Source organism: Siniperca chuatsi, linkage group LG6 (assembly GCF_020085105.1).
Source record: "Siniperca chuatsi isolate FFG_IHB_CAS linkage group LG6, ASM2008510v1, whole genome shotgun sequence".
Classification (NCBI taxonomy): Eukaryota; Metazoa; Chordata; class Actinopteri; order Centrarchiformes; family Sinipercidae; genus Siniperca; species Siniperca chuatsi.
Genome location: NC_058047.1, coordinates 4,075,147 through 4,088,922, shown reverse-complemented (window position 1 = coordinate 4,088,922; position 13,776 = coordinate 4,075,147). Strand labels below are relative to the sequence as shown.

The window sequence follows — 13,776 nt, the reverse complement described above, 5'->3', positions numbered from 1 at the left end:
ATCCTGTGAAAGGCTGGTGCATAGGAGAAACTTGTTTCATGCCAAAATGTAGTTTACTGTTTGCCAATGTTGACACTAGCTACTAATCCATTAACTGAAAAGAATTATTCAATTCATGAAAAATATTTTGCGAGGTCAGATTTTAAGTTATTAAATGAAACAAGTGAGTTTGACTTTTTGGCCGAAACTAAGTTCTTTGTGTTTGTTAAACTGTCTCGTATGGCTGAGTGTGTTTGTGTGTGTGCGCATGTGTGTGTGTCCTGTGAGATGATCCTTTGGTTTAACCAACATGACATGGATATGCTGTTATTTTTTGTATACCTACACAAGGAACTTACATATCCCGCTTCTTTCTTAGAATATTATTTTGTAAATGTTGTGAATTGGTTTCATGTTTGTGGGGACAGACACATGAGCATGGAATATGCACTGAATAGACTGATGCCATATATCACAGCATTTTTAGTCTGAACTAATTTTCAGTGCTTGTCCCTCCATCCTCGTTAAAAAGATTAAATAAAGATTACAGCTGTTATAATCAATATTTTTATATCAGCTATGGCTCAAATGACTTTGTGCATGTGAAAGCTGTCACTCATAGTGATGAACCCAAAGATAATTAGCACCCGACTCTGCAGCTCAGCTCTACTGAGCTTTTGAGCGTCTTTCAGCTCATTGTATCTGTTTTCTGGCCTGCAACTTTACTGTTTTGGTTCACTCTAACCGCTCTCATCAGTGTAGCTAGTAACGACAGCAGGCAGTGTTTTACATAATAGCTCTAAAAACTGACTGACACCACCTGTCCAGCACCAAACAGCAGCCAGACAAAATTAGTGACAAGCTGGTGAACATGGTGGAGTATTTAGCAGCTAAAGAGACAGGAGTTGGAGGAAACTAAAACAGAGCTAACAGGAGAGTGAATTTTGGACTTAAACGAGGCCGGTCAGGGCCCCTCGGCTCTAGAACTCCCTGCCCGAGGGTCTGAGGCTTGCTGAATCAGTGACATCTTTTTACTTCTCAAAACGTATCTTTTCAAAAAAGCCTTTTATTAATTCTGGTCCTCTGTTTTATTGCCAACATATCATATCTGTTCTATTTTTTAGTAATTATGTTTATTGTTGGGGGTGTTGTTTTATTGTATTTTGTTTGATTGTATTTATCTCAATCCTGAAATGTTTTTAACCCTGATTCAACCACTTTGAAACTTTTGAAAAGTGCTGTGTAAATAAAGTTTATTATTATGAATGCTGCTCATGTTGCTCCGTGTCTGTGGTATGTGTAAATAAGCAAGTCTTTGCCATATCAACTTAAAAAGTGATCATGTGTTTACAGCTTGTTTCCCCTTCTTTCAAGTGGCCAAAAAAATCAGTTAATGCCAGTTTAAACAAAAAGGATACAACAAGGAGGATATTTTTAAAAAACTCCAATCTGTATCTTTGCTCCTTCTTCATTTCATTCCCCCCTGCCTCCCCCACGCTGTATCTCTCTCCCTCTCTCAGTCTATCATCCCTCCTCTTGCAGAGACACATGGCACTCTGGCATGCCACCCATTCCATTTTAACAAGCCACATTCTCTGGAACACTTCCTCTGCTCTGTCCCTGCTTGTGGTCTGGATCGGAGCAGAGCCCCCCCGTCTCACACACCCTCTCTTTCCCTCACCCTCCCTGCTCTGGTGCTTATCCCTGGGATTCTGTGGCTCCCACTGCAGCGAGCCACAAGCAGCCAGAGCTTTCCCATTGAGCTGTCTCTCCTGATCTGTCTGTCTGTCAGTCACACTGGATCAATTTGTCCTAGCCACCTGGTCTGTGTAGGGAGGTAGAGCGCATCCAGCACCAGGACCTAAAAACATAAACCTGTGGAGGAAGAGAGGAAACCTGGAGAGACGGACTCCATTACACCCATGAAAGACATGGGAGGAAAGGAGAAGAAAGTTTTGGTGATTGCAAATGTGCCCAACTACCAAGGGTGAGTCTTCTGGGGCTCTACTTTTACCATGCCAACAGTCTTGTATGTATAAAAACTTGTTGGAAATCTGGCATATTTTCACTGTCCCTAATTGGAATAGTTAGAGACATTTTTGACCTGCCTACACTGACTACTTGTGTTATTCTACAGAAATGCAAAGCAATCTTAAACTTGCATAATGACCATGTTTTGAATTCTAACACCTCTTTTCCTGTGGTATCAGTTACAGCCAGTGCAAGGTGCCACTTGTCGAGTTACCCGGCACACTGATGTATTTAACACACATTTACTCCGGGCTTGGTTTGAAATAATATTTTACACATTATAATTTTGAAACTCTTCAAAAAGACCTCCTGTTTCACACTGTCAGGGTTGTGTCATTATGTAGATTTATGCGCAATAGCTTAACAAACTGGGAAAAAACAATTAAAAAACTAAGTGAGAGAATCATTTAATTGATTCTAGGTTACTGAGTCCAATGCTGATTCATACATGATTTTGGTGCAAAGCAGAATGCAACTCTATCTGCTGTGGACTAAAATAAGCGCTCTGCTTTGTTCTTGGCAAAATGGAAAAGTACATTGAGTGGAAGTTCTACGGTTACACTCTTCTGCAGAGGTTGCTGAGTTGTCAGTGTGAAGGACTGGAGGGGCTGTGGGCACCGAATATGTCTGTTAGGGCACAAACAAGAGTGTATATCTGTGCATACTATAGCCTGTGTGTCTATATGTGTCTGTATATGTATCTGAGAAGCCTGTAGGGAGTTACTGTACCCATATGTACTCTGTGTATGTGTTTATTTATGTATGTGTATTGTTTGGCCTTTTTATTTTTGATTTTTTTCTCGCCACTGTCGCCAAATGCTTATAGGAAAAGTGCAATGAGATAACTTCTGTTATGAATTGGCGCTATATAAATAAAATTGACCTGAATTTATGGCACTTACAGCTGAATTTCAGGGTCACCCGGATTTGTTAACAATTTGGCCCCATCCTAAGAGAACATCCTCAGTCCAACTATTTGCATTGGACACTCCCGAGAGCAATAGCGATGATACTTGGATCGTGATTTGGCTTTGGCCGTGATGAAAGCTGCAGTGAGCTGGCAGGCTAGAAAGGAGGGAATGTTGAGTTTAGACTGAGAAAAAGAAACCTGTTGATTACCTGATATTATCGTGTCGGGCAGTCAACAAATTAATAGGCACCAAATTAAATATGTTAAGTGACTGCAGTCACTTGAGTATCCTCTCTAATGAGGGAGTGTGGGCTGGGAAATATGTTCAGTATTTATCTGCTTTTTTGGTGAACGAGGTTGCAGTTGAACAGTGTGCCCTTTAGCAGAGGGAATTTGGAGATCTACACTTGAGACCCCTTTAGAAGTCTTTTGACCTCATGTATACTGTATTATACAGAATTTTGTTTTTGATATTTAAATGTTGATCTTTGCTTGCTTTGCCTGAGTTGATACCAAAGACAAACTTGGTTGGAAGATAGTGTTCTGTACTATTCTATTCTTTTCTCCATACACACACACTCAGAGACACCTCCCCCACATTCCTATGGTTTATAGGCTTTGATGGCTGTTTCCATGCGACCACTAAACCAGGACAGCAGAGGCCCCTGACAGAGAGATAGCACCCTGGGGTGAAGACTGTCCATTCGAGGCCAGGCCGCCCCTCCTACTCAGTCTAGGACTAGACCCTCTGTCCTGGCCTGATACTTAAAACAGGCCCCTAATCTGCCTTGTTGCTGTTTCTGTGCTCACATGCTCATGCTCACATGTAACAAACAAACCCTAGCAGAGTTAAGCCTTAGATTACTTACACACTACATACATGGATGCATGCACATGTGCACACAACACAAGCAAACATGCATGCAGCAGACTCGCTGTCTCGCCTCGCCACTTAATGTTATCTTAGCTGAGAGCAACTGCAATGTCTGTTTACCTAGCAGCGGATACACAAAGCAGAAGCTGAGATGATTTCTAGATTTTTCTTTTCAGAATGTGCAGAATGTGAAATTTTGACTGAGCAGAACTACTGAGGCTCACCCTAACTCACTGTGCAATATTCAAGCCTGGCTCGTTATTCCTAACCAGGTCAGAAAAAGACTGAGAGACCCACTGCTGTGTCAGATACATATAAATCATTCATAGAGCATTTCAGATGTGGAGACACACTGCCACTTTGAATGCAAAATCTTGGATTATTTCATGGTGATTATATCAACATATTCTTACGGCCATTAACTCTGCTTTGTAAATATCGCACAGAAACCACGAATGATAAAATGATGTCCTACAAAAAGTGACATTCCTATTTTTCATGAAAATACTGCCACTCTCTGTTTTAATCAAATAACAACAAAATTGCTACCGCAACAACTTTCTGTTCTATTTAGGGTTGGGTAGGGTCCCTCGTATTTTTTAGAGTTATAAAAGAGTGCAAAGCAAAGCTCTCACTTCAAACAGCTGTTGATAATCAAGAAATAGCACAATTGCATAAGCTAACTGCTCATTAAACCACATTTTGTGTTAAATATACAAGACACAGTGTGTAAATACACAAGCATAGGAGTTGTTTGAAGGCAGATTTCATGGTGCAATGTTTTCCCCTGCTTCCAGTCTTTGAGCTAAGCTGAAAACAAACCTTACTAACTTATAATGCGTAAAATCTGTTTTTTTTTCATCATCAGTTACAGTTACAAAGGGAGCACACATTTTTCTGATTATTAGCAGTATATTTTCACTGCAGTAGTTTGCTCATTACACTCTTTATGATCCCAGTACTATTTTGTGTCCTTTCCAAGACATAAAGAGTGACACAGAGTGTTGCATTGTCACCTGTTGCTACCGTCTTTCATAGTGTCTCTTTTTAACTCTCTCCGTTGTCCCCAGCTTGTACCATGTACAATTAGCCTGTTACAATAAACCCACAGCTATGTATAGACTTTGATACAGCATTTGGCCACAGTCCTGAACATGGGGAAATAATTAACAAATACATCCTGATGGTATCCCCTCCTATTAGCATTATTGTCATAATCAACACTTATCGTGCATATCGTTTTGTCATTTCTTTAACTCCCATAGACAGCCAGTATAAATAGATTTTGGGATATTTAATGCCTGTGGGCAGGTTTTAACAGTGATGTTTCCTCTCATCACTTTGCTCTTGTGGCACATTTAGCATTTTAGGGGGGATCTGAATGATGCCAACCCTCCCTCTTTTTTTCTCCTGCTCTTTACTCATCTAAACATACATTGGAGGACTCACACAGTCCTCAGGGTCATCATGATTCATTGCTACTTTAAGAGTTATGAGACACATGCGGTTCTTCCTATCAGTTACATGGGAGGATTATGATGGAGAAAGATAGGAACCCCCCTTTGCCGTTTTATAGAGGGGGATTACCAAGGGCCGCCAAGCATAGTAAACATACACAAACTACAGCATTGCTAGGACAGTGACACACACTACTAGCACACATGCACACACAAAATAAAGCCACATAGCATACTCAATACCCTTATGTAATGGGTTAAAGCAACAACAGCAATGAGTCAAAGTGACCACAATGGAAAGCAATCTATTCAGCTTTAATTCCTGTCTGGGCAAAAAGCAATGTGACAGCTCCTGCCTCCTAATGATTTTCCATTTCTGGTGATAGTGTGCCCCTTGACCCTCGCCCTGTAATACAGAGCACCCAAAAATATATCCCTTTAAAGTAAGTGACCTAGGGTCACCCAGCCTCCCAGGAGCATCAGGGCTGGCCCGGGTCAGCTCCAGCCGACAGCTTCAAAACAGGCATGAGAGTTCTCGAAAGGTCCCCTTCAAAACACCAAATTTAAAGAAACAGGCTGGCTGGTGGTCAGGTCGGACAACTGTTGTGTCTCACAGTGTGTGGTGGAAGAAGTACTCAGCTCCTGTACTAACTAAAAGTACTAAACTGCATTTGAAATTTGATCATGATCACCAGTCTAATGTACTTAAGTATCATAGCCATTGTGAAGAATTTACTTAAATTATTGTTGCATTAACTTGTGCCTGGAACATCCATCAGTAATGAAAAAGTGGGTTTCTTCTGTGCATTCAGATTAGTTGGAAGATGAAATGCTCCTTAACAGGTAGAAAAAATTCATGTCAGATACATTAGCTCAAGCTACAACAAAGATGTAATTTTCATTGAAAAATTTACATTTTAGAGATATCTGATTTTTATTGAACAGCAATATTATGTGGGTTTCTTATGTTCGGTGTAAAATCTTAATCTGTAAAATGACCCTACTTCAGTCCTCAGATACATGTAGTGAAGTAAAACACACAGTAATTACATAATAATTATACATTATAATGTTCTGGAGTAACAGCATAAAGTCTTCCAAACTGTAAATACTTAAATAAAGTACCTGCTACTCAAAAGTAGTCGCACATGAGTACACACAAGTACAGCATACTTAATTTGTACCTGTGCTTGCAATTGTGTATTGCATTTTAAAAAACTGACTGAACTTATGACTCTTCCAGGTGTACACTTGAATAATTGCACTTAATGCCATGTAGGTTTGGATAAGGGCATCTGCAAATGTTCTAAGCATACAGTATATTGTTGATCAGTTTCTTGAGTCCATTGAGCAGTTATGTTATTTTCTGTGTATGACACAGCTACTTGTTGAACTACCATTAACACGTATCCTTTTTCAAGGAGTGTGACTTTGGCACAAACTCCTATTTAAATCTCAGCAAATTAAAACAAATGTGGAATTAAATTATTTAGAGAGCTTTGTTATGCTGTGTAATGTGGTCTGTAGTGTATATTTGGCATCTTGAGTCTGTCTAAAATTGAGTTTACACAAGTATTCATGTTGGACATTCTGCAAAAAATGTTCCAAAATCCCAGAGATTTTATGACTTTTTTCCACATCTTTATACAACATTTTATGACTTTATCCAGACATATTTCATGGTTTTTACTTTAAGAATTCCAATATTATGAAAATATCCTGTCATGAATGCAATAATTTAAATAATCTTCTACCTTTGTTGAGTCTCTGTAAATAATATTATGAAGAGTACGGTTTAGACCTGCTCTATAGGAAAAGTGCAATGAGATAACTTCTGTTGTGAATTGGCGCTATATAAATAAAATTGAATTGAATTGTGCCATGAATTTTGTTACCTTTTTAATTATAATATAAATGAATGAGTTGTGTAAATGCATCTGTACAATTGGTGCATCTGCAGCCTAAACCCATTCCTTCCTATCCATAGGAAAATAAATAAACATAAAAGTAAAAAAACAGTTATAGAATTTGAACTGGATTCGTGACAACTGTAAATAAATCACCAAATGTAAAAAGGCCAGCATAAGGAACAGTGACAGGTGCATCCCTGGCCACTCTTTCAGTTTTAGCACTGGAGTTGAAATCCTACCCTGATGCTGAAGAACAGCCCTGGCTGCTACATACAGTCTGCATCGGCGGCTTATGATTGTGCTGAAACTACAGCCACTCTCTGACCTCTGTAATTGTCAAGCAAAGGCAGTACATTTACACTCTGGAGGTATAAATATCCCCAGTGATCTTCCATGACTCCCCCAGAGGCTCAACAGGTAGAGCGCAGTAGAAAGTCAGCTGTCGACAGCAGGCGTCAGTGCGGATTTCTCCACCACATCATTAGTCATGCCATTTGGATCTGAGATACTGCCGCTGCTACTGGACTACTGGAGGGCTGGATCAAAGCATATGGAGTGCACTGCTATTTCAGCAGTGTAGATTAGAGTTGGGATTAATCGTTTGGTCTATAAAATGTCAGAAAATAGTTAAAAATGCCCATAACATTTTAAGGTGATGTCTTCAAATTGCTTTTTTTGTGTGTGCAATCAACAGTCCAAAACACCAAAATAGTTCACTATCACTTTCAGCTCTAATTGTGCTAAAAAAAAAAAACATATACCCTAATAGAAAATTATAGTAGGGCTGCAACAGTTTCATCCAGTACTTTACATTCTCACATGAATCAGCTAATAGTTTAGTCTAAAAAAAATGGTGGAAAATATTGAAAAATGTGGCAATTTCCCAGAAGCCCAAGGTGCAAGGTGATGCCTTCAAATTGCTTGTTTTGCCTGATCAACCATTCAAAACCCAAATATATTTAATTTACAAAGATTTAAACCAGAAAAGGCACCAAATTCTCACTTCTGAGAAGCTGGAACCAGTAATTATTTGGAAGTTATTGGGTCATAAAGAATAATCAATTGTCAAAATCTGTTGATTAACTAATTACTTTGACTGATCATTTCAGCAGTACATTTTATCCAACTGTTGTGTTGATGGATTCATGGTGAATGCAATGATATATTTTAAAGGATAAAGGTTAATAAAAAGCTTGTTGTAATTTCAGGTCAGACAAGAAGACTCTGTGTAATGAGTCTGTTTCTGACAAGAAGAATGGAAAACTCCCATCATCTGCTGTACCACCACCAATACCCATGTCCCCCATCGCTGAAAAGATGGAGGGGCTGAAGGCCATCCGCAACCGCAGCAACAGCCTTCGTCTGGGCCGACTGGCCTTCTACCGGCACCTGGAGAAGGTGGAGACCATGCGCTGCTTCTGGGAGCTCAAACATGTGGAGATGGAGAGACGAAGCCAGCAGGTAACATGCACTGCCTTTATTCTCCTCACTCTTATCGTCTACGCAGAACCATTACACTCCCTGAGAACTGTCATTGATTCCTGGAAACAGAAAATGTGTTTTTTTTCCATTACTCCCTACTTCCTTTTAACCTTCCTCCTTTAGTTTTTTTTTTCTTAAAAATGGATACACTTGACTTGGGTATTCTGGGTTAATTCTTGGGTTAATCAACTGAACTCTGCCACCCTGCTGCCATATTTAATTGGATTTATTGGATCAGATCTTGACATGTATGTATATATACTAAAACTTATGTATACATAACTGCTGACCATTTTCACTGAATTAACCATTTGCTAGACTTTTTAGATCCATCATTCAGCCGATATTTATGGGAATGAGACTGTATGTGGATGACTCTGTTTCTGTAACAATGTTGTGCCGCCTGATGGTACTACTGCCAAGTGTTCAACCTGAGCCACACATCAGCAGTCTGTGCAGAGAGGAGGAAGAAGGGAACTGAAATGACCCACAGCAAACACCATTCTGGCAGGCACAACATGCCCTGACAGGTGGAACACGACAAGCTCACTAGAGGGAGCTGCAGATCTTTTAATGTTTTTTATTGTCTGTTTGAACCGCCTCAACTCACAACCCTGTCTCTCTCTCTCTCTCACACACACACACACACACACACACACACACACACACACACACACCCTTGTACTTCTATCTTTCTGAGGACCGTCATTGGCCTAATGCATTCCCTAGTCCCTTACCCTAACCATCATAAATACATGCCTAACTCTAACCCTAACCTAATTCTAACCTAACCCTTAAAACCAAGTCTTAACCTTCAAACAGCCCTTTGAAGTTGTGAGGATTGGCCAAAAAAAAACGTGTTTCAGTCCTCACTATGTAACAAGTACAAGTACAAGTACAAGCACACACACGCACAAACACACATTTGGCGCTTGGGCAACGCACAAAGATCTAGTTGCCACAAGATGGCGGCCCTGGGCCAGTTTGCTTTGCTCATTAAGAAATTGAATACACATATCACTCTGATATGAGTTACTGTCAATGTCAGTTACCATAAAGAGAAGATGTTAATTTCAGATACTCATGTGATAACAGCAAACAAATGAAACATTCTTCAAAACATCCCTGCAACCAGGGAGGTCTCCTCAAATGAACTATATAAAAGGTAATCTTAAACTATTAAGATACATTTCTAATGTTAAAATAAATGCAGTTATTTGTGCTGAAACAGTAGCTGTAAGGAATCAAAGGCAACACTTACCATTCAGTAAATATCACATTCATGAAAATGAGGTAACAGTAGAGCATCTTGGGTTCTACGTCACCTGCTGCGAGAGTCTAGTCTTTCAGAACAATCACTTGGTCCCACCATCAGCAGAGGCACAAGAGGTAGAAAAAAAACCCTAAACAAAACAGATTTTTAAGTAATTTGTTTTTACAAATACTGAAAAATTGAGTTAATATGAAAGATTATGTGGTTACAGCAAAATGTTATTTTCTATATTTACTGAGTAAAAAGTGTTGGTTGGTTACTGAGTTGATTGGCAGCCATTTAGTAATAAATATAAATAAATGTTGAAGTTGCTGATGTCAGTATGTCAGTATTTAAACACCTGGGTGTGACTGACATTGAGAAAGACATAAGCCTAAACATGCCCATCAGTAAATCAAGTATTAAGGCATTTTGTGTTTAAGATTCCTTAGCTGTAAGTGTAGAAAAGTTGCAGAAAGTGTTTGCATTGTGGCCATTTCTACATTATGTTGGGAATTTGGCTCATTTACTTTTTGTCTTGTCCAACTATAAATCAGTGACTACCAGGTAGCGCTCAAGGAAATTTAGTTACATGGGAGGCACCATATGTAACTTAAGATCCTCAGCCTATCAGAGTGCCCAGTGAACAACTCTCTGTCCTCAGTTGCACCTTTGCTCCACCACCTGTCCTTCTATTCTCTCCGCTTTTTCTGTTCTCCATCCTCCACCCACCTGCCGTTTGCACTCTTCGTAGTCTAACTACTACAAACTGTTCCACACTGTTATCAGAAACATGCAGGCCAGCCACCAGATCCACCAGCTTCATTAACAAACGCTGTCACTCCAGCCCTGCTCTCTGCAGAGGTTCTCCTCAGATTCCCACTGGGGAATCTTTTCCCTCCCAGGGATCCTGCTCTGTAGCCCCCTCAGACCCTCTAACCCCCATCTCTAACACCCCCCCCAGCTGTTGCTGCTTGTTAAATCAAACTTGTTTTAGACTGCTGTGCTCTAAAAAACTGTCTACTTTCAAGAATCTTGAAAATATTAAAACTACATTAAAAGACCAAAAACAATTGCCACTATAAAAACTGGAGGTGTACATATTTCTGTGTGAATTCCTGAGGTTGTTAATTGATATAAATCACTTCAAAGAACACAAAAAATGTCTCATCCTGAAATGTGTAAAGGCACCAAGGTTAAAAGTCCTTCATACTGTAAACCGACAAGTTTGGCAGGGCATGGGGAGGGATCTGATCTGCCTCATTGCAGTGGTCACATTCCACTATCCAGTATAAATCATCAGCTCCATCAGACAGACAGTTGCAGCACACACAGTGTCAGTCCAAAAAGGAAACTCTGCAGTCACCTGCTGACAACACAAATAGAATGGATCTGTACCTCTTTGTCTATAGTTGGTGTGTACAGAATATGTGTTTTTGTGGGGGTTTTTGTCTGTTTTTTTAATATTTGCTATTTATTTCTATTTCTCTCTCCCTTCTTTGTCAGGGTGTAATTTATTATTTTACACTCTCTAACAATTAGCTTTGTTTTGTCTAGCTATATACATGAAACAATTAATGGTCCTCCTTTCTTTCTCTCTCTCAGTGTGGACATAGTAGTTCACTGAAAAAGACAGACTTCAACACCTGTCTTGTTTTCACCTGTGCAGCATGTGGCCACAGAGAGGATAAACCTTTTGTTTGTTTACATGTGTGCGTGACTGTCGACACGTTTGCCATTGTTTGCATCTGCAATGATGCATGCACACTATTGTGTCCGTTTGTGAGGTATAGAGAGGCAAAGCGACGGCCGGACTGATATACTTAGGAGTATGCATGCATGCATGAAGTGCTGTGTCTGAAGTTAAAGGATACCGCAGGGGTCTCACTAACATACCAGCAGCAGGCATCTGATTCTGCGTACAGCAGCGACACCCTGAACCCAACACCACCTGTCCCGTTCTCGTCTCAGAGACAGCATGTTCTCTCCTTTTAGGTCCTGGAGGCAGGGAGGAAGCCGGATGGAGAGTGAATGGTTGGCTGGGTCGGCAGGTGGCTTGACAGCACAGACCCCCTGTTCTTGTCCGAGTCTGTAGCGAGCAAGAGATTGAGCATTCAATGCACAGCTACAGAAGCCCATCTATTTCTTAATCAGCGCCTGCTGTCTCGCCCCATGTCAACAACTTGTTGCCTGCCACCTGAGACTCCTTCGCCACAGGCGACAGAGAGGCTGAAATAAGACAGGCAGGCAGACAACAGGGACAGGAAGAGGAAGGTTTCCATCATGGAAAACTTCCTAAGGGATAAAGATATTTGGATATTAGGGAGTGTATGTCTGGTGGCCACTTTCCTGTGGCGACGGCTGTGGAAATTATTCTCTGGCAAGAAGAGGGGAAGGACCACATCGTTTGCAGACATACAGGTAATACAACAAGAGAGGAGTTTGGGTCCATGCACCTGTGCTACATGTCAACAGGTGAATTTGGGAATATGCCAGAAGTTAATTCAATCTGAATGAATAGCAGAATGGTTGTAAATAATGTTAGAAACCAACAAATCTTTGTTTACGGTACTCAGCTGTCATGTTGTGGATTATGGCAGAGGCCAACAAGCTGCAGGCGTGCATGAACCGGAAATGAAGTAGTGGATGTTATCGCATTATCACCCGTACCAATGCTGTCTTAACGCCAAAGTGATGCAATCGAGATAGTTTCTTTTCTTGTCATTTTGGCAGATTTGACTGAAGCTGTTGGTGGTGTTTGCTGGGAAGGAAGGCAATTATTTTTCAAACATGTTTTATGTTAAATTAGGTAGAACGTTAGGCCATAGTCCAAGGAACAAGTGACTAGGTTTTGCTGTGGATCCGCATCCAAGAATTTAAAGGATTTCTTAACATTACAACTATGGGCATTTTTTGACATTTTGACTATTTTTTCATGAAATATTACACTTATTTAAATAACAAAACAGGTGGTTGTCCACCATGGCGTATATTTAGATGCAGATCTGCATCATGAACACCCTGGACACGAATGTGTTAACATTCCCAGCTCAGGCTTTGTCAACTTTTACCACTTTCTAAATCCATACTTCATGACAAAGCTCTGGCTAGTGTAGCAGAGCAGTAGCTGGAGGCACTGCATGTAAGCGGTTTGATTATCATGTCTTTGACTTTGGAAAGAAGACCCTAGAATATCTGAGCTCAGCAATGCTGGTGTTATCTGTGGGTGGCCTAGTGTCTGCTTTCACTCCCAGAAGATGAGTTGTGTTTCTGGTGATGTGAACAGGCTAACATGTTTCAGAACTAGTCATCCCCAGGATAAAGAAGAGCATTATTGACTAATGGGGTCTGTGTACACAGAGTACAGCTTTCCAGGAATTTACTGTAGACTGGCAGTAAAACTAATCAGCTGAAGTATCTCTAACATCTGTAACATTTCTGCTGTTGGGTTGAACTGCTGAAGTGTACTAAACATTTTGCTTTGACAAAACAATGCAACAATAATAGTCTTTGGCAAGTGAAGCAGTATTTCATCCATCTGTCAGTGGAAAACATAACGTCATCTTACATGCGTCACACACTTGTCACCAGCCGTGACATCTAAATTCTGTCCAACAGCACTTAACTCCTCCACTCCATCCAGATGAGCCTGTGCCCTCTACGCTACACATACCGTGTCCGGTATAAACCAGTTTATCATGTTAACATAATCCAGCAGGAAGCGAATGTAATTTACTCCTCATAAAGCGTGAGAGCTGTGGTGCTTTGAGCAGTTAAAGCCTGTCAGTGATCTAGATTTATAACTCTATTTATCATTTCTACTACCCTGGACAGTTCAGGCCATACAACATGTTGTCAGCGCAGGTGTTAAGATGAATAAA

General features: G+C 40.4%; 1 protein-coding gene across 2 annotated transcripts in view; it reads left to right on the top strand.

Moving 5' to 3' along the window:
• The first annotated feature begins 1,693 nt into the window (after positions 1 to 1,693).
• Positions 1,694 to 13,776, top strand: part of mylk4b (myosin light chain kinase family, member 4b) — a 34,291-nt gene continuing 22,208 nt past the window's right edge. The window contains exons 1-2 of one of the 2 annotated variants that reach the window (XM_044200258.1): positions 1,694 to 1,966; positions 8,370 to 8,622. In XM_044200258.1, the coding sequence (XP_044056193.1) occupies positions 1,902 to 1,966; positions 8,370 to 8,622 (318 nt within the window). In that variant the 5' untranslated portion in view covers positions 1,694 to 1,901. Of the gene's footprint in view, positions 1,967 to 8,369; positions 8,623 to 11,926; positions 12,317 to 13,776 lie in introns of those variants that run through there. The other variant, XM_044200259.1, reaches the window with a different exon arrangement.